This window comes from Lissotriton vulgaris, chromosome 4_1 (genome assembly GCF_964263255.1).
Source record: "Lissotriton vulgaris chromosome 4_1, aLisVul1.2, whole genome shotgun sequence".
Lineage (NCBI taxonomy): Eukaryota > Metazoa > Chordata > Amphibia > Caudata > Salamandridae > Lissotriton > Lissotriton vulgaris.
Genome location: NC_141691.1, coordinates 1801354149 through 1801376306, shown reverse-complemented (window position 1 = coordinate 1801376306; position 22158 = coordinate 1801354149). Strand labels below are relative to the sequence as shown.

At 46.2% G+C, this 22158-nt stretch overlaps 1 protein-coding gene across 1 annotated transcript in view; it reads right to left on the bottom strand.

The window, feature by feature from the left end:
* Positions 1-22158, bottom strand: part of LOC147724578 (fibrocystin-L-like) — a 1433379-nt gene that overhangs the window by 379241 nt on the left and 1031980 nt on the right. The window contains exon 55 of the mRNA XM_086966122.1: positions 1007-1199. Within this exon, the coding sequence (XP_086822248.1) occupies positions 1007-1199 (193 nt within the window). The remainder of the gene's footprint in view (positions 1-1006; positions 1200-22158) is intronic.

Here is a 22158-nt window from a genome sequence, read left to right as displayed (position 1 = left end):
CGTTGGTGTGTTAAGCATCCACATCCATGTTATGCCCTAATTTGAGAGCGAAAATAAGAAACATTTATTGTACTTGAATCCTGGACACCTCGGTGTCAGTTTTAATATGGTCAATTATTTATTGCATCCAACATTAGGGGACACGCGTAATGAGGGTCGTAGTACAACTTCCTATTGTGATAAGCCAGAGTCTCTGCACAATGCCACATTTTATATTTTTAATCTTTTTTTCTTTAGGTGTAAAATATTTTTCCCTGTGAAGAAACTCCTTGTTAGGAGGGGGGTTGCTCCAATATCGCGCACCACAAACATTATTTACGTTTGCCTTGTTACCTTTTGTGACATTCTTACAATACTACATCCATTCATTGGCTTTGTGAAGAAGCCCTACAACAGGAAATAATTGTGCAATTCCTTGATTGAGTTTTGAGCTAATCTCAGGGGGTTCCCACCCGTACTTCTTGCACATGTTGTTTGCTCCTTTATTGCATTTGTTTATGAGTCCAGTCCTCTTTCTTTTCAATATCTGGATGCCCTTAGCACGTTTTAGACTGTCCCGGCATGTTTCATGCCCTCACATCTCATTTTAATTCCACTGTATCCCTTTAATCTTTGATTAGTGTGCAACTGTTTTTGTATTTCTGTTATGGCTCACTGCATAAACGCTTTTACCAATTGCAGTGCCATAAAACTGCAACATTAGCTGGGTCCATGATGTCAAGACAGATCAAATAAATCTACTTTTTTGGGGGGGAGAAGGAAATTGGCTAGGTGATTATGTGAGTCCAAAGACCGCATGATTAAACTTACAACAATTCTTCTTGATGTCTTTAGCCCCCCTGCATCTAAGAAACATTCTTTACAAATAAAGAGCTATTCGAACCCGTCTGCCCACATCTTAAGTAATCATTTAAAATATTCTGCACATTTTTTTTTTATTATGTGAAAGTGAGAAAATGATATATTCCTTTATGTATGGATATATTGATGTAGCTATGGTACCTACCCGCTGATTGGCGTGATGACTGGCACGACTGACGGTGGTGGGGGTGGTGGTGGTGGTGGCGGCGGTGGCGGTGGGGCGATGCAGTCGATGTAGGGACATTGATACACTACTAGCTGAACATTGACGTTGGTCATGGTGGGATCCACTGTTCCGGCAATAGCCCGCCTCATGCGTTGGATTTTTTGTCCAGCCACTTCAATGAGAACATGCAAAACTTTAGCACACTGACACCACATAATTATAAAATAATTACAAAGTATTGAAAGAATATTCTGGACAAATGGTAAAAAAAAGGTTAATTTAAAAATATATGACTATAATAGCACCGATGACAGAAATATAAAACTGAGCCATCATGATGTGCTGTAAATGCACATTTCTGATTACAATATACACAAACATTGTCTCTCTTCATTTCCTAGTCAAGGGGTGGTCTCTCCATTAAGGTAAAGGAGCCTCGCCCCATTGAAAATTCAAGCACGAAAAGTAAAATGCTAATAAAACAGTTTTATTATCATTTTATTTTTCATCACACAGGATTCCAGACATCCGACTGAGCCAGTCTTCAGCGGGTTGGGACATCCTGACAAACAGCAGTTGGAGCAAGAGCAGGAGAAGGGGTGAGCACTGCAAGTGCGCATGTCGGTTATGCTGGCTTTTGTAGGATGGCCAAACTGTCCTGCAAACTTAGATCCTCAGCTGTGTTGGATAGCTGTGCGGAGAACAGGCACAGGCTCACACTTCCTGTGTGAGCGCAAACCAGCCCGCTCAGACCAATCCCAGCTCTTCTCTCATGCTGGGCAACAGTATCATCAGTTTGCGAGCAGAGTCTGGATGGGTCTACGGGAGTCTGGAACCCTGGGCATTGAACCCCCATGAACTGCTGGGTGTCAGGACTCGTTCTGGACAGAAGAAGAAGAGCACCAATGTGGCCGGCAGCTGTGCTAGGTAGGATGAGCAAGGCGAGAATGCTTTTTTAAATTTTATTTCAAGAACGCATCAACCAGGATTATAAAATGCTGCACGTTAAATCGCGATGCAAAAGCAACAATCCTCATATGGGTCAAACCCAACTAGATGTGATAATGGAATGAAAGTATAACAAGAATTTGCATAGCCAATAGGTCTCGCCTTCGGGACCCTATAAGTGTTTAGCCAGGCAACAGTTGATGTTGTTGCACCAAGGATATTGTGCTGGATAACCAAAGGCGATGCCAATGCTTGTTGTAAGTGCCAGCACTGCTGTGTTGAGACTTTATTGGCCAATGATCCGCTGTGTGACAGTGTGTAGAACTAAAAAGTTGAGTCTTCTGCTTGATAAAGTAATATAACCAGTGTACTTGCAGACAAGATTTTAACAAAGAGTCATATCCTAGTACACCTGAGAGATGTTTATGGTTTTCCAACTCAATGAAAATGAATGGTCCTGCAGACTTGTACCAGTCAGTGATCATGACATCAAACACATATCCTTGCAGTGGATGCATTAGTCCACTGAGCCATCGAGGCCTGACTGGGGCACTAAGGGGATTGCAGAAGTACCCAAATGGGAACACAGAATGCCTGGGAAACAGATGGCACAATTCACAAATGTTTTTCTGCACATAAAAAACTCATGTGCGGGAAATGTGGCTCTTGGGCACGTAAAATCAGAATGCCTGATAAGTAAGGATCTGTGGGCACTCACATGTGCAGCCATAAGTGCAGACAATGAGCGAGATCTGAGGATTTTCTTCAGTTGAAAGCAACACCCTAGGGAGGGGACGTAGGTGGTCTCGGAAATAGAAATGTGCAATGCATATAGAATGAACACCCGTGAAGCCTACGCTTTGAGTAACCGCAAACCTTTGCAATACTTTACCCACAATTTTCTACACTTCTAATATATGCCTAGAGTAAACAATACAGGAGTAGGAAGCATGGAAAGTGTGGGAAGACGTAATACAAAAAACATTTCATAATATATCACAAAGTAAAATATTTTCCATAGGAAAGAAAATATAAAAAATGCTTTTGTGAAAAACCACATGGATTTTCCTGAATTATGAAATGTACATGTGCAAACCCCAAAAGTTGCACAAAATGTTTAGATACTACTAGGACATCGGCCGAATTGTCATACATCTCTGCAAATTCAAGGTTTTTGCCCACAGGGATTTTTATAAACTATGTTTCTAAGTTTAGGAAACAAGAGATTTCTACAGATCAGACATGCACATGGAATTTGTAACAGCATTATGTTGACACATATGGTCCAGCAACTAGATATTGCAGCCAAGAGCAGCACCAAACCTTGAATCGCTAACCTGCTACCCCAAACCCATTGCCACAAAGATACATGACATGTTTGTGAAAGATAACCCAAAATGTTTCATAGATGAAAGAACACACTAAAGGTGGCACTCGGTCTCCACACAAGTGTAGTGACTCTCTCTTCTTCAGAAGATACAAGCAATGTGTATCTTCAACGCATTTTCAAAACGTCGTGTGTATCAGCTTGATACCAGACTTGGTATTGAACTGGAGCGGCATGAGGTCCGATTATTACACACACAAAGAAACCAAGACTTGAATCGATAAGGAGACATTTACAATTGACTGATAACTGGGACACGCCGCGTAGATCGGACCCAAATGTGGGTTGGAAGTATAACCACATTTCAAATTTTGACATTTGAAGGATATAGCCTTGAGGAAGTCGTGGGATCACGCCCCTTTAGCGAGGAAACACGTGTTGGCTGTGGCTGTTGAAACTGAGACACAAGAAGTCGAAAATAAAAGCCTGAAAATAAGAACCAAAAGGAATTGTTCATATTTATGTTGTATGATGATAAGATAACAATGTGTTCTTAATCATAATAGGGAAACCCATCTTACTACTTGACGTGTGCTGGGGAGTGAAGTAGATTGTGTATAGAGCTTAGGCTTTGTTTTGTGGAGTTGAGTGGTTCTCCATACCCTACAGCACAAGTTACTACTTGTGTAACAATATATCTGTAAGAGACATTAGTTAGTGATAGATTCCTTACCTTAGAATATCCCCAGGCGTCAGACTGGATCCGGAACATTTTGCGTAGCAGTACCCTTACGCGTCGGTAGGCGTCGTCTGCGGCTCCGCGTCCGTCGCCGGCGTCGTGGGCGCCGTGATGACGTCGTCGGAGTATATAGACGCCGCCTCCGCGTGCTGACGTCAGTTCTTAGCCACAGCTTTTCCGCGCCAGAAGCGCAGAGCCATGACAAAAACCGACACTGGTGCCAAAAAACTAGGGCCCTGAAAGGGGATGACCTTAACCCTAGATATCGGTTCGCAGAACGGGGAGGATGGGTGGGTCGGTAAGGAATCTATCACTAACTAATGTCTCTTACAGATATATCGTTACACAAGTAGTAACTTGTGCATCTGAAAGAGACACGTTAGTGATAGATTCCTTACCTTAGAATAGATACCCCAGTAATACCATCCCCGTGGTGGTGGGTCTGCGAACCAATATTTTCACCAGAAAGTCCTGGAGAACGGAACGGCCGAAGTAGCCATCCCTCCGGACTTGACTGTCCAGGCAGTAGTGCCTCGCAAACGTGTGCAACAAAGCCCACGTAGCAGCCTGGCAAATGTCCTGCAAGGGCACACCGCGGCCCAAGGCAGTTGTAGTGGCCGTGGCTCGAGTGGAATGAGCCCGCAGCCCAACAGGTGGTTCCTTCTTAGCCAAGGAGTAACACGCCTGGATGCACATGATAATCCATCTAGAAATGGTCCTCTTGTGCACTGCTTTCCCTTTCTTAGTGCCCGCGTACCCAACGAAGAGTTGATCATCCACCCGGAACTGGTGTGTGCGATCCAGATAGAATGAGAGCGCACGTTTTGGGTCCAGACGGTGGAGCCTCTCCTCCTCTCTCGAGGGGTGCGGAGGCGGAAAGAAGGTGGGCAATGTGATGGACTGCCCAATGTGGAAGGCCGTGACCACCTTAGGCAAGAAGGAGGGCCTAGTCCTCAAAACAACCTTGTCCGGATGGACTGAAAGGAAAGGAGGCTTACAAGAAAGAGCCTGGAGCTCACTCACTCTCCTGGCAGAGGTGATGGCTACCAGGAATGCAGTCTTCAAAGAAAGAAGGCGAAGTGGACAGTTATGAAGTGGCTCAAAGGGAGCGCACATCAGAAATGTTAGAACCAGATTCAAGTCCCACTGAGGCATCACAAAAGGAACCGGAGGAAAGGTATGAGTGATGCCTTTCAGAAATCTGTTAACTATTGGGGACTTGAACAAAGAAGGTTGGTCAGGCAGCCTCAGAAAGGCTGAAAGAGCCGAAAGATAGCCCTTGATAGTGCCCAGAGCAGAGCCCTGCTGGGCAAGAGAAAGAAGGAAGAGAAGAATCTCAGAGAGAGGGGCATTGAGAGGATCCACAGCCTTTGCTGTGCACCATGCCACAAATCTGTTCCACCTGCAGGCGTATACCGTTTTTGTGGAGGGACGCCTGGCTGCCAGAATGATGTTGCAAACTTCAGGAGGCAAGTCAAATGGCCTCAACTGCCGCCGCTCAATCTCCATGCATGGAGGTGGAGACTGGACAGGTTCGGGTGGAGGACCGTCCCCTGCTGCTGCGACAGAAGGTCCTCCTGAAGAGGCAGACGAACCGGGGGATCGACTGACATACTGAGTAGCTCGGGATACCAGTACCTTCGTGCCCAGTCCGGAGCCGCAAGGATGACTTGTGCCCGGTCGCGCTTGATCTTCTTCAGCACTCTGGGTAGAAGAGGTATAGGCGGAAAGGCGTACAACAGACCGCAGCTCCACTCGCGACGAAAAGCGTCTCCGAGCGAGTGCCGCCTTGGAAATTCCAACGTGCAGAACTGATGACATTGCGCGTTCTCTTCGGTGGCGAATAGATCTAACCAAGGTTCTCCCCAACGCAGAAAGAGACCTTGCGCCACGTCCGAGTTCAGACGCCATTCGTGATCCATCGAGCACCGACGGCTGAGTTCGTCCGCCCTGGCGTTCAGAGAACCTGCCAGGTGTTGAACCACCAGAGTCACGCCCTGATGTTCCAGCCACTGCCAGAGGCGCAGAGCCTCCTGGCAGAGGGTCCACGACCCCACACCGCCCTGTTTGTTGCAGTACCACATGGCGGTGGTGTTGTCCGTGAACACCTGCACTGCATTCCCTCGGACAGACGGGAGGAATGCTTTCAGTGCCAGACGAATCGCCCGCAGCTCCAACAGATTGATATGGAGCCGGGATTCCGCCGGAGACCAGAGTCCTCTGATCTCCGCCTCTCCCAAGTGGCCACCCCAGCCCTGGAGGGACGCGTCCGTCACAACTACGTGCTCCGGTTGGGGAAGGGAGAGGGATCTGCCGTTGACCCAATCGCGGTCCGTGAGCCACCACTGCAGCTGTCTCGCAGTGCCCTCCGAGATCAGGACATGGTCGGAAAGGTTGCCCCGGTGCTGGGCCCACTGAAACTTCAGGTCCCACTGCAGAGCCCGCATCCGCCACCGTGCGTGATGCACCAGAAGGATGCAGGAGGCCATCAGCCCCAGAAGCCGCAGCGTCAACCTGACCGAAACCCGGGATAACGGCCCGAAGACCGGGATCAGGGCCTGAATATCCCGGACTCGCTGTTCGGGCGGGTAAACCCGAAACTGCGCCGAGTCGAGAACCGCTCAGATGAAAAGGAGCTTCTGAGAGGGGCACAGGTGTGACTTCGGCACATTGATGGAAAACCCCAGCCTGTGCAGGAGATCCGCCGTAGTCTGGAGGTGGGTGACGACTGCCTTGGGCGAGCCCGCCTTCAACAACCAGTCGTCTAGGTAGGGGAAGACTGAAACCCCTAACCTGCGCAGGTGAGCTGCGACCACCGCCATCACCTTCGTGAACACCCGTGGGGCGCTGGTAAGGCCGAAGGGGAGCACGGTAAACTGAAAGTGCTCGTGGCCTACCTTGAACCGCAGGTAACGCCGGTGGGCCGGCAGGACGGGGATGTGGAAATACGCATCCTGCAAGTCCAACGCTACCATCCAGTCTCCTGGGTCTAGGGCAGTCAAGACCTGAGCCAGGGTCAGGATTTTGAACTTCTCCTTCCGGAGGAAGCCGTTGACGTTCCTCAGATCCAAGATAGGGCATAGGCCCCCTTTGCCCTTCTTGGGTACCAGGAAGTAGTGGGAGTAGCAACCACGTCCTACTTCTGGCCCAGGAACGCGCTCGATGGCCCCCTTGGCCAAGAGGGACGAAACTTCCTCCTGCAGGAGCCGCAAATGATCCCCCGATACGCGGTGGTGTTGCGGTGGCATGGCTTGAGGGGTCGTCTCGAAGGGGAGGGAGTAGCCCCTTCGGACGATCTGCAGCACCCACCTGTCCGAAGTGACTGTGCGCCAGTGAGAGTGGTGATGGCGAACCCTGCCTCCCACTGGCGTCACATGGGCCGAAAAGCACGGACTAGGAGGGTTTAGAGGCGGATGCTGCAGGGGCAGGTGTGGACTGGCTCCGCTTGCCTCCCCGACCGCCTCCACGGCGGATTCCACGGCCGCCGCCGCGCTGGACGACAGTTTGCGGCGAGTGGCTGGCGGCACGCGTGGGGACGCCCCTTCCGTGGCCACGCAAGGAGCGAAAAGCAGCCACTTGCTGGCGCGGGGCCGAGAGGCCCAAGGACTTGGCCGTAGCCCTGGAGTCCTTAAAGCGCTCGAGCGCGACGTCTGCCTTGTCACCAAAGAGGCGACGGCCATCGAACGGCATGTCCATGAGTGTATTCTGGACATCAGCTGAGAAGTTGGCGGACCTAAGCCAGGCGTGGCGTCGAATCGCCACCGTCGTAGCCATTGCTCTGCCCAGCGAGTCAGTGGTGTCCAGTCCGCACCTGATCAAATATTTCGCTGCGTCCCGGCCCTCCACCAGGGCTTGGCCGAGTTTGGCCCGTACCTCCAACGGGCACTCTGGCAGCAATTCCGTCACCGTTTCCCATATAGAATGGGTGTAACGGCCCAAGAGGCATGCAGTGTTGGAAGATCGCAGTCCACAGCTAAGGGACGAGAAGACCTTTTTGCCAAAGGCCTCGTACCTCTTGGATTCCCGATCAGGGGGTGCTGACGGGAAGGCGGTCTGGGAGTTAGAGGCCTGGATAACCAGACTCTCGGGGGTAGGGTGGGTGGACAGGAAACATGGGTCGCCCGGAGCCGGGCGGTGGCGTCTGGCCACGTTCCTATCTACAGGCGAACCTGTAGCAGGCCTGGACCAAGTGCCCAACAGAACGTCCGACAAGGCCTCATTAAACGGCAGCATTGGCTCCATGGAGCATGACTGCGGCTTAAGGACCTCTGTGAGGAGATTAGTCCTCACGGCCGCGACGGGGAGCTCAAGGCCCAAGGCCTTAGCAGCCCTCATCAACACCACACTATATGTAGCGCCCTCCTCCGAAGCCACGGAAGGAGGAGAGACGAATCCAGTGTCTGGAGAGGTGTCCAGGCCACTGGCCTCCCCAAGGTCTCCTGTCCAGTCCATGCTAGACTGACATCCCCTTGTCAGAGGGTCCTCAGACCCCTCCCAGTCCTCCTCTTCCCTCATTTCCTGAGACTCAGGGTCGTTAGTGAATGAGGATGGTTCATAGGGATAGAAATCCCCGAACGGCGTCGGGATCGGCGCCGACTGGCGCTGTCCCGACGTCGGGACCCATAGAGAGCAGGTATTGGGGACGGCGTCGGCCGGGACCGACGCCGGCGGGGACACCACACGGACCGACCCCGGGGGGGTCGTAAGGTCCACCGGGGACGCTCCATCGCCCGACGAGGGCCGAACGGCACCCTGCGGCGTCGGACCCGAAGGCACCGACGAGGCCGGGACCGCCGAACCCTGCGGCGCCGAGCCCGAGGGCAGCGGCGGCGTTGGGATCGCAGAGCCCTGCGGCGCCGGCGTCAAAGACGCCGGCGGCGTCGAGGCCGAAGCACCCGACGGCGTCGGGGTTGTACCCGACCCACTAGGGCCCCCAGACGGGTTCGCTGGGCCCGAAGGTGCCGCGGAACCCGTCGGAGAAGAAAGGGACCTCATGGCCATGAGGAAGCACTCTATCTCCTCCGGCGTCGCATTCAGCCCAGGGACCGGGGAGTATGGAGCCGAACGCGGCGCCCGCGACTCCTGAGGAGCCGCGTGGGCGGTGTCACCCGAACCCCCGGCCGCATCGCGCGAGCGTCGGGGGGAGTTGGAAGAGCGATGATGTCTCTTCGACTTCTTATGCTTCTTACCTGACGACTTGGACCCGGAGGAGTGGCGCCGACTCCCGGAGCTGTGACGGCTCCGCCCCCGCGACCTGTCCCTCGACCTCCCGTGGGACCGGGACCGGGACCTCACATGGCGCGGGGCCGACTGGCGGATCTCGAGTCGCCTGCGGGACCGCTCCCGCCTGGCCTTCCTCGAGAGGGCCCGACAGTCGGAGCAAACACGTCAGGCACAGTCGGTGCGGATCCGTAACCGACATGAGTCGTTCGCCACCGCCGCAGTGCTTGAATCCGGGCATCCCTAACGGCACTGTCGGAGTCGTGAAGACTTCGAAAAAGATCAAAAAGATCCAAAAAGTTAGTCAAAAAATGACCAGGGAACTGCTTTTTCCAGATCTGCGCTGGCTGGCGCAGAAAAAAGAAGAACTGACGTCAGCACGCGGAGGCGGCGTCTATATACTCCGACGACGTCATCACGGCGCCCACGACGCCGACGACGGACACGGAGCCGCAGACGACGCCTACCGACGCGCAAGGGTACTGCTACGCAAAATTTTCCGGATCCAGTCTGACGCCTGGGGATATTCTAAGGTAAGGAATCTATCACTAACGTGTCTCTTTCAGATGCACCGTCTATACACCTGTTTCTAATTCTATATAATTGTGTGATTCTACCTAGAGGCACCATAATCCTACACTAAAAACCACATACCTGAAGATTCATCATCTGGTTGCACTTCACCCGGATAAAGGCCCAGCTAATATTACAAGCAAAGTACTCATGGCCATATTTATCAAAAATTCACGCAACGCAGCAAGCCACCTTGCTGTGCTGCAGTAAAGGGCAGGAATGTACTGTATTTTCCATATTTACCTGCGCATTCCTATTCTTTCCTAGCGGTGGTGCACTATTGGCAGCCTAGTTCCAACACAGACACCCTAGTGTCATGTTGCACAGGTACCTGCGTTGCAGACAGGATTGTTTATATGCAGGAAGAGACACCTTCCAGTGCAAAAACAATCCTCCAAGCCATTTTCCTTTTTCTAAGCATGCTACTGTATGCAACACACTTAGAGAGAGTAAACAATTAGGAGATATTAGGATATTTCTTCTTGCTGCGCGTCTGCTGGGGAGGCTTACAATTCTGATGCATTCCCAGGCCTACCAATGTTGGTAAATTTCGAAATGTCTCAAAATCCATGGGTGGATGCTTGGGAATGCCCAAGCATCCACTCATGGCATGTCTCCCTGCCACAGACCAATGCAAGGCAGCAATATGCCCATAAAATCTCAGTGGACTGGGTTATCACTTTTCTAATTAAACATTTCATCCTGAAGCAAGGGTGCGTGCTGGCCCCCCTCCTATTTAATCTATACACCGCGGATTTGGGAGAGGCTCTAAAAGGTGCCAGTTTAGTAGCACCCAGACTAGGAAACACAAGGCTACCACTTTTACAGTGCGCCGACGACACAGCCATTATGGATCATACGAGGATAGGCTTGCAAAGAGCTCTAACGGCCTTAAACAGTTTCAACGTTGCCAACAGCCTGACGGTCAATAAAGGAAAAACCAAGGTCATCATCTTCGGATCGTTCCGTCATAAACGGCACGCCCAGTGGCAGCTGGGGAACGCTCAAATACACTCAGTGGCCTCTTATAATTATCTGGGGGTTTGGTTTTCGGTTTTCGGAACGGGCAAAAGCAAATGTCAATCTCAATCATCTGGCCTCAAAAGCTAATAAGGTAACACACCTGTTAAGACAACTAAACCGGAACCTGATCAGCCCCTCTGCTAGCCCAATCTTGATAGCTCTGAAGGCAAAACTTCTGCCCGCAATCTCTTACGGGCACTTGGCATTTCCAGGGAAGTTGGATGCACTCCTCTCCTCTGCCCAAATTAAGGCGTACAAGTCGGTGTTACATATCCCAAGGTCCGCCAGGAGAACTAGGTTGAGACTGGAGCTTGGCCTTGCAAGGCCAGACGTGATTGGCCAGGGGGAGCTCATCAAACTGTACCTAAGGATATTAAAGGCCCCGGCCAACTCCTTAAAATACCATCTGCGCCCCATCTTTGAAGATCCAGCATCGACATGGCACATTAGGCTGGGAAAAGCAACTAAAGCCCTTAAGTTAGTAGAAGAAAATCTACCGCGGCAGGACATCCCGCTGAACTTTTGGAAGAGAGCTATCAATAAACAAGTGAATGAAATCTCCTTTGAACTTGATCACAGATCCATCCATCGAAGCTCCAACTTGGAATCCCTAAACAACTCCTATACGGTGGGCAAAGCACAACCATATCTAAGCGAGGCCATTACAATACATGCCCGAAGTAAAATTCTATCCATGAGGCTGGTCACGCTCGGGATAGCTGATTTCAACCCAGCCTGGTTCCAAAAAGGGGCCCCAACATCCTGCAGGCTTTGCACATACAAGATGGAATCCTGGTTGCACCTTCTTTGCTGCTGTCCTCATTTCAAGAGCGAACGTCGGCGACTGCTGCGCCCGATCTGTCTCAATCAGAGCATTACAACATGCTCAGAAGCATCAGCCCTGTGCCTGTCAACGACCAATACCATGTTCCTAGCGCGATCAGCGAAATTTGTTCATCAAATTAGTATAGCACTAAAAACGCATAATGAGAGTACCTCCCCCTAACTTAGGATACTCACCACAACAAGTACTGATATGAGCTGAACAGACCAGTTGCTCCACCGAAAAAGTCACCAGCTCGCCATTGCAATCAACAACGCAAAGTCTTACCCGTACCAATATAAATGCTGGAAACCCCTAATTAATGAGACTAAGACTGCGGGAGTTGCACTCCTCTGTACCCACACTGCTTTCCCCTATATACCATTATCCTAATCAACATAGGTATAACTCTTTACTCTTTATTTTATTTAGAAGGTTATTTTTAGAATTATTGATTTTTGTACTTACTCTTTTACTGCAAAGATTTTAATTAATTGTGCAGTCAATAAAACCATTTCATCCTCCTGCCGCTTTGCTTTCTTTTTCTCTCAACAAGATGTTAAAAGAAAACCAGGTCATAAAAAAACATTAAGAAAAATAATGCATAAACTGTCTGACTTTTTGGTATAAGGAGGTGACTCTAGGGGGGACACAGCTGATCAAACAGATTTTTACCGTACTTACTTCCGCTGAAACTCAACCCCTTCCAAAATAAGCAAATGTGGATTTAGCCACCAATGTTTGCCGGAAAACACTAAAAAACGTTAATCATGGACAGTCAACTCCCAAACTGTAAAACCCACCCTATAACAAAGATGGTTTTCAACTTGGGTTAGGACAAAAGGATAAGATTGAATTCAGTTGTTCTCTGAACAACTCATCAACTAATTCAAACTCAACTGACCATATTGTTTTATTAACCCCTTCCTACCAGCAAATTCTACCATAACAATCACATAAATGAATGCTATATTGTTAGAACTGGGGGTCTCTAGTTGGCAGAGGTTGGTACCTTTGACGAAATAGGATCCCTTGCTTCTAGTCAGGGTAAGGGGGTACACTTCTAAAAAAAACTGCTCTCCCCCTTCGGTAGCTTGGCACGAGCAGACAGGCTTATCTCAGAGGCAGTGTGTGAAGCATTTGCGAATACATACAGCAGTTGTGGACCGTGGAGGGAGTTCCGTGGGGAAGAAAGGCGGGGCGGGGGAGGGGCAGGGAGGTGTAGTGTAGTTCCTATATTCCCAATAGGCACTGCGCATTGGAATAACATAAACGATAGTGTAGACGTAGGACTGAGGTCGACTAGGTCTCTATTGAATATGTCAGACTTAATTGTGTGTGCCAGCTAGCTCAGAGATCACTACAAACTTTCTCGAATATACAAGAAGGGAATAGCTTCTGACAACCATATAACATGACAACTTTGTTCCCCCTGAAATAAGGAATATCTTCAGAGTCGCGGAAACAATAGATAGCTGTTTCACTCAGTCAATCGTGCATGCTTCGTTTCACCAGAAATGCGGGAAATAGAGAGACGGGCGTTTTCAATAAAAGGGTTATTTATTGAGCAGTCTTCTTTCTCATGCAAGAGAAATGAATTGCCACAATTGCAATATTTGTCATAAAGTAAAGTGCGTACTGTAAAATGAGTATTATGAAATAATACTGTAAAAGCAGTTATATGGTTTCTAAGCCATAAGATACTTAAAATGGCTAAAATACATACAATGATAAAATAATGACTAAACATACTCAACTGGTGTTTCTAAGATACGCCTACCCCGGTGTACCTAACCTAAGCCTAGTACGTGGGAAGGAGTAGATGAGTTACAGTTTTTGCCAAGAATCTGAATAAAGAATTCTCTAAGGGTCTAATCAGCTCCGTACCTTGGGTATAGAATGAAGGAGGTCTTGTATCTCTCTCTCAGGACTCCATCTCCCAGCAATCCGCGAGGGTGTCAGGGAAACACTGAAGCTGGATTTCTCGGCAGGAGAAAAGACATCGTCTCTCTTAGTGCGTCAGCAGGGAGAGTCGGCTTCCTTCGGCACTCGCATCAGCAGGGCGTCGGGCAAGTAGATAGCCGATCTGCTCCAAACCACTGTGTGTTGCTTAAGGCAGATGTTGGTATATTTATACCTGGAAGGTGCCGAGTTTGAGGTAAGGTTGGACATAAGACGTCACTGAGAACTTTCAGTTCTTTCAGGACTCCAGGAGTTCTAGGACAATGCAATACCGAAGCAGGGGGAATTTCCGGGCTGCTGGAGGCTTGGTTTGTTTAACAACGCGTTGTGCTTTCTAGGAGTCTATGGGAGTACCCTTGCCATATTTGGACTGCATTGGCTATGACTTAATATGAATATGATTCTTATGCCTTTATAAGGATATGATTTGATATAACCACACAAGGGCATAAATCGGGAATGTTTTAAATAGGGTCCTAGATACGTTCTCAACACCCACTCCACGTATAATGTCCATCATTACTAAATACTAAGCAATACTAAACATATAACGATGCATTTGTTTTCCAGCCCACCCCAAAATACATAGTAAGCATTTGAAATGGTATATACACGAAAAATGAGTATAATACTGTATGTTTTTTTAAAGCAGTGGTGTTATTCAGTTAATGCATATTTTGTACATTTAGAATGTTGACTGAATGAATCACAAAATGTACATTTATGAAATGGCTCTTAATACAGAAAAGAAGGTCGAGACCATTTCATCACATATTTATGCAAGACTGTGCATGTGCTAGAGGCTAAGTCAAAATATTGTCTCCAGATATTTAAAAAATAGAAAATCTTGTTCTCTAAGAATAGTTCTACTTTAAGCAGAGTATCATGTGCCAAAAAAAGGTAAATATTTTGGGAACTGGAGAAAAATAATTTCTCTTTCGGGAAGAAAAATAGTTCCAATGTTTTTTAGCAGTTCTGTTTATCAAAACTGAAGGCGGAATTCAGAGTTCAGGGAACGCTGTGTGCTCGCTTTTTCAAAAGAGATTCTCGATGTTAGGAGAGAACATTAACTCAGATAGACTGGTAAAAAATTTGTCTACAACAGTAGGTGAAAGTTGGACCAGGTCCGAAAAAATAGAAATAGTGCATATGTGCGAAGCATTGCCATATTCGGTGTCTAGATCAGCAATGGTCACGGAAGGTTGTACCTGTGTGCCACTTTCATCTCGTACCTCACCGCCACCTAATCATAATGGTGAGCTCTCAATGAATGCCGTCATCAGAATGGGTAGCCGCTTGGGACAACACGTTGCATGAGCCGTTACCGAACCAAGCAAAGTATCGACATCCAAAGGTACTGCTGATGGGAGTGTGAGACAGACGTCTAACACGCATTCTTCTCAGCAAAGCAGGCATCGTAGAAAATTGAAGATGCAATCTTGCCAGATTGGTCTGAATGAAAGAAACCAGGTAGTATTCAGATCTCTTAGCCGAGCCAAGCCGAGGACTTTATTAATCCGCTCTCGGCATTGCATTGCTAGGATTGTGTCTTCCATTGTAGCCTGAGTTTTGTTTGTGACTTGTCTTGCCATATCGGAGCGCAAGGAACAAAAATTGGATTTCTGCTACGAGTCCCAAGATGAGAGGCAGGCCGCCGAACACAGAGTGCACGAAATTCGGGAAGATGCTCAGGACTGCTTCAAAGGGTGCTAACAGTCCCGAAAAAATTGTCTTAAATACATGTGCGATGCCACTGGTATCTGAAATGTTTAAGATTTGACTTAACATTTCTACTAAATGCACGGTGCAATTTGTTGATAATAATGCACGTATCTCTGCTGCTGTCATTGCAACTTGCAGATCAAACGTTTCTCTAGATGAGGTTAAAGGCACAGTTGTTTGTAAAAGAATAGACTTCATTCTGATTAAAGTATCAATTCGAATAGAAGAGATATCCAAAGAAGGCCATATTGCTGCCTCCATGTCTGGTTTGCTGTTTGGATACAATACTTGCATACAGCAAGTGACCCTGGAAGTAACACTCACGAGATAGGCCGTTCCTGGCACCATGCCACAACAGCTGTGGTCACTTATTATAACATAGCTACCGTTGGAAAGCTGCCTGAAAAAAGGCTCTATCTGTGTGCAGGTGACGTGAAAGGTTATTTGATGAACCTTTGCAGGCTCCATGCAAGTTGATTCCTTGACACAGAAGTGTACCGCTTAGTGAATTTCTACAGTTGTTACCACTAAGAAATACCTCTCTTTTGCCCCCACTCCAACATCTACGTGTATAAGGCAAATTCCAGGTTGACTTGATGTACCCTTTACCCAACCTTTCAAACAGGCCTGCTGGTATATACTTTTGGCAGTATTGAAACTGAAAAGTCGTTATAAGAATTGTAATGGTGCCATGTACTATCCATTCAATGACAGTTTTTTTGGAGACTGTCAATGGCAATCGTTCTAGTTTTTCAATGTGCAGCACCGTATAGTCTCCCCCTCTTTATGCCAAAGAGATGTGTTTATCAGTAAGGTTAAAGATAGAAAATAATGACATTGTGTTGATTAGACGCCATGGCACGTAGCCTGAACGCAGGTTTTGTTACGTCCAGCCTAACTGTACAATAGAACGTAATTGGGACTGGCCATGTTGTAACATTAGCATATCCTGTTCTATTATATAAATAGCAGATGATACAATGCTGTCCAGTGAATAAATTCTGGAGGACAGAGTCGTTAACCCATTGTCCACTACAGACAGTGATTTTTCCAAATTAATACGATCAATTTCTCGTATTTTTTCAGCAGTTTCAATTTGTGTTACTTTCCAAGCTTCGTTGTAAGCTGTGTATATACCGGAGTATATGAAATGTTTTTGACGCTGTTTGCGAGGTCCCAGTAAGACATCTCGCAAGTCAGCACCTTCTTTAAGTAAAGTCAAGTGTTGCCTAATTTCGGGTAGTGTGGATTTCTGTAGCCATTCGAGGCATAGTTTTCCTTCACTGTATGTTGTTATTATCCCTGGATGTTGTCTCTGGGAATATCTTGGGTCTGGCCTGTTCTGTTTGGACCCCTGTACTTTGTTCAGGAATCTATCTTGACAGTTATTTGTGTCTGTGGGCCAGATCAACCATTTTTTTCCAATCAGGATTAGTTCTGTTTTGTTTTAAAATATAGGACACGTCTAACCCCTCATCTGTAGTGTTATTTCTATCAGGCATCAGCTTTGGTATAGACGGGTTGTTTAAATCTTTTATCTTGGCTAGGCCATGACAGGTTGTTTGTTGAATGGTGTCATTCAGGAACATTATTTGTTCTGGGATCATGCAGGCTCTGAATAATGATTCTAAACCTTGTACCTGCCATTCTTTTGTACCCCAGACAGTTTTTGTCTCAATGCTGTTTTTCCAAAATTCAAAACGAAATGTAGACATTTTTTCATAAAACGTTTCAGAATAAATCAATTTAGTATTTGTCAACATGTTTTTCATTCCTGTCTTATTTATAATTTTAAAATAAAACGTTTCTGGATCAGTGATATTAAACCCTGAGAAGTATGGGAATTTCTAATAAAATGTTTTCGAGCTGCCTTTTGGCAGAGTTGGACAATGTTCCCATTGATTATAACTGAAAACATTTCTAGGATTAACAGATTTATGCAAATAATGATGCCCATAGTGATTAAAGCAATACATTTCTTCATAATTCGATGAACCTTGTAAATAATCATGTTCCTTACATTTTGCTGACATTTCTAAATCTGACAACATATTATTAATATTTTCAAAGTCCCAATCATCAGAGAAAGTACTAGGTGATACAAAGTCACTTAAAGAAATCTTGAACTGATGTGGATATTTCAAGAGTTCAACCGGGCCATAGATTTCGTAATCAGTATTGTCCCATGCTACACCACCAGGTATAGGAATGGCTGTGATGTTCTCTGATGATAGTTCTCTTTTTTCAATGTGAGAGGATCTGTGAGGTTTTAGAACCAAGTTGATGTTCTGACTCGCTGTGTCCATTATACTGTGTTTTCCATCAATCATTTTACCCAAGCTTAAAACTAAGATGAGCCAAAGCAGGAGGAAAAGTACACCTAACACAATCCACAATTCAATCCAGGGTGAAATCAGATATGTTTCTCCAAGTTGATGAAAGAGTTCTGTAATGTTGTCTTTGAAAGTTTTTTTGTTTGCTGGCTTGTCCCCATGTTCACTTGGATCATCAGAAAAGTCATCGAAGTTGATAAAGTAGCCAGATGCAGTTCTGTCAATTGTTCGAATTGCTTCCGGATTCCCATTAATCTTTGGATTTGCTTCTTCCTTTGTCTTATTAGTATAGTCAGAGGCTACATCAGTGTAGACAGGTGTTTCTTGACAAACTGTTGCAATTTGGGTTTCAAGTGGCACAAGTTCCATGGCTTTGTTTATTTATTTATTTATTTATGGGCTTGTAGCGCGCCGGCATCACACCCGAAGGTGTATCTCCGCGCGGAGCTGTGAGGTAAACAGGTCGAGCAAAGCACCTCCTAGAATAGTACTGTCTTTAGGTGTTTCCTGAAAGCTGAGTGACTCAAGCATTCTCTAAGGGAGAGGGGGAAGTTGTTCCAAATACGTGGGCCCATGATGGAGAGGGCACGGCCTCCCTGTCTGGTCTTGTAATGTCTGGGAACCTGAAGTAACAGTTGGTTACTGGACCTAAGATTGCGGGAAGGACGATGGTACACAAATTTATCTGCCAAGTAGTGTTGCATAGTCCTTTTTTATTCACTGCCGGTTTATCAAACTGTGATTTTCAGTTTGAACCTCTTGGATTGTAGCAAGGTTTGGTACTCTGCTACATCTTGAGAGTCCACTTAGCCTACTACTTATTATTGGCCACATGGTTGTGGTTTTACCAGGTCGATTGATCCAACTCGGTTCTCCTTTTTACCAGCAAGGGGCGGTAGTACTACTGATCTTGTTCCGCGGATAGCTAAGACAGGTACTGCTTTTCTGTATGAAGGCCCAAAATCCTTCTTCACCGCAATCTTCTCTCTGACCAGATCTCCTATCTTAAGAATCCAGACAGGTCTTGCTGGGACAGGTGGTTTTTCTTCAGTGGCCCTTTGCTCTAGCTTTGTGTTACTCAGACTTTTTCTTATTTCATTCAAGTCCTGTAAAACAGCCAAACGATCTTTGATATCAAAAGCTTTTTGTTCCACCACTGAAGTCTGACAATCGAGGTCTTTGATTATCATTCTTGTACCAAACAAAAGTTCATACGGACTGATTACACCCAGAGAATTTCTTGGCAGATTATTAAGACTACGTTGGACACTTATTAGATGCTTGACCCACCCGTCACCCGAACCTAATACCCTCGCTGTTATAGATTGTTTATGTCATAGATTTTTCTCTCCACTACCGCATTTCCCTCAGGATTTAATGGACTAGAGTACCACAATGCAATGCCCAAGCTGGCCATGACCTCCTTGTAAGCTCGAGAGCTAAACGCAGGACCCTGGTCAGAATGTAGCATGCCGATTGCGTATGTCCCGATAAAGACTCGCAAATCTTTTATAACAGTTCTGGCGTCAGCCGAGCGCTGGCACCACATCCAAATTAATCTCGTCTTAATATTTATGGGATCGCATTTGTCCGGTCGGACGCCTGCATGTAGATAGTCTAATGCTGTCTAACAGAGGTGTCTGGGCTGGTCTTATTGCGCTCAAATCAGATATCTGGTCCGGTTCATAACGGCGATCTCTATTGCAGTCTTGACAATCCATTGCAAAGTTATAAACTTGCACGGTCATTCCCGGCCACCAGTATTTTGATTGCAATCCTACTAGAGATTTCAGGATCTCTTGGTGCCTCAGACCCATTCCTATGTGAGCTTCTTGAATCAAGTAACCCCTCCGGTTCGTGTTTGGAATTACTCTATCCCCCACTCCAGGGATTTGAGCAAAAGGAATATTGTTTGCATCAGTTTTGAATGAGTACTTTACTGGAAAGCCTTTCGGGAGTGTCTTACCACTGTCTTTTACAGAAGCACTGACAGCTAGCAGTATATCGCTGTCTATTTTCGTTTAAGACCGGGTGATTACAGCTACGGAAGCTGTTTGCACAGCTGCCTTCGCGGCCTCATAAGCCAATGAATTCCCTGCAACGTGAACGCCATCACGCTGATGACTCTGCGTATGTATCACGTGAGTCTTTTGTAGTTCTTTCTGCAAAAGAACTACCTGTTCCCATAGTTTTTTATGTTTTATTGTGCCACCTGTCTCATCTTTGTAACCGTTTTTAATCCAGGTCTGCATGGAATTATTATAACATTTGACGCAGAAATGCAAATTGCACACTATTAGTGTGGGGAATTCGCGTTCAGCATTTTCGAGCGCCATCTTTAAAGTTCGTAGTTCAGCTCGCTGAGCTGTACAGTTTCTGACTGATTCAGTTTTAGTGACCAATGGTCTGAATTTACCTAAGCGCCAGCGACCTTTAACAATCGCGCATGCTGCATTGTAAACTTTTTCATCCACAACGTAATGTTATGCAAATCTGTCTGTGTAGATTACACAGCTGTCCTGTTCCAGAGGTAGAATTTCGATTGACAGAGGACATTCTTGTTTGTATTCTAAATGTTCTAGCTTTTTCATTTTGGGATCAAATGCGTGTATCACGTCAGTTGCAGCAAGAGAATTAACCCATTGTGTTTTTTAGTCCAATTAATTGGTTTGAAATCATGTTTTATTAATTCGTAGAGTGGTTTAACCCTCTCTGCATAATTTAGAATGTAAGTTCTTCCGAAGTTCAGGAAACCTAGAATTGATTGTATGTTTTTCAGTGTTTTGGAGCGTGGAGTACTGCACACTTCTCTAAGAAGTTGTCTGCTAGGCTTTTGCCTTCACTTTATAATTCATATCCTAAAAATAGGACAGTGAGGTGGGCAATTCGTGACTTTTTAAAGTTAAATATGTACCCTTCAGATGCGAACCCTAGTATGATGGTGTTCACTCTTTTCAAGTGTGTCTCCAGGTCATTGTCTGTAAGATAGATGTCATCGACATAAGATAATGCCTCATCATCATACATTTGTAGTAACTCTGTTACCCTGGCCGAAAATAATCCTGGGCTATTCTTGAATCCCTGTGGGAGACGACAAAATTGCTTTTGGGCCCCCATGCTGGAGAAAGCGGTTAAATACCTGCTTTCTGGTGCAATGTTTTGACAGAAGAAACCATTTGAAATATCTAATGTCTAATGTGTGAGTTTTGTACTGCAAATGTTTTGCAACAAGAGTTTAGGTGTCTGTAGTCCAAAACTACACAATATGAATCGTCTGGCTTGGAGACAGGAAACAAAGGAGTGTTCATTTGTGAGGTGCATGTTTCAATCACCCCCTGATATTCAAGTTGATCTAAGATCTCTCTGACTTGTTTTTTAGCTTCTTGCTTAACAGGATACTGCCTCTGTGCAGTAGGTTGATTTCTTAACTGGATTTTATGGTGAGGAGAATCCTCATCCCATCCTACATGATTTTTATATAATGCAGGGGCTTGGGCCACTGCCCATTTTCTTGCATATGTGTATTTTTTATGAATTGGAATGTGATTTGAGAAGGCAGGCATAATCATTTCTTCGCCATGTGGGCATTCCCTGACAAACTCTGGTGGCTAGTCTTCTCTGCTAGAAGGATATCATAGCCTTTAGATAGATTCTCCCAAAAGAGACCTTTTATTTTCCTAGTTTTGTCCCCCTCTATACATAATGTTATTTCATATAATTTATGGGGCACGCTAATTCTGGTGTCTGCAGTTTCCACCTGAATGTATTAATTCGTGTCCACTGTCTCCAGAAGATTCATCAGGATCTTGCCAGTTATGGCCCCTTCTGCTGCACTGTCTAGCATTCTTTGGGCCCACTCTCCGTTCTAGAGTTGTGTCCTCAGGATCCTCGGCATGTTTTAATTTAATACTGGGTACCTTCTTTTTGGGAAATTGTAATTGTTTACTTTGATGAGCAGGTTCTTTGTCTTTGGACTTGACGCGCTCTTCTTTATATTCTGACCTTCCTCTTCTTTCCGATTTCTGTGAGGAAGTCTGAAAAGATCGAGAGCCACTTGTATCAACATCTTGATATATGTCAGGTTTTCTCAAATTGTCCCTATTTCTAAGGTTATATCTTTTTTCAGAGGGAGACTTGCCCACCCGTTCTGGAGATCTATCTCTTCGTTGGGGAGACCTTCCTCTGGTCAGAAAATGTTTTTCTCTTGGAGTGGTTTGCTTATTACCCTCCCACTTCTTCTTTTGAGAATTGAGATTATTTTTAATAAATGATTTTTCAGCATTTTCAGTTAGTTGGGGTTTTAGTGGTTTCCCACCAGAACTATCTCTGCCTAATTCTTCATGATTTTTCAATTATTCTGGCAAGTTCAAAAGGTTGGTCTGTTATGTCTGTTTCTTTTAATTTTTGGCGGATCGCTTCTCCTTTTATGTTGGCTAGTAGTATAGCCGAGACTTGCTTAAA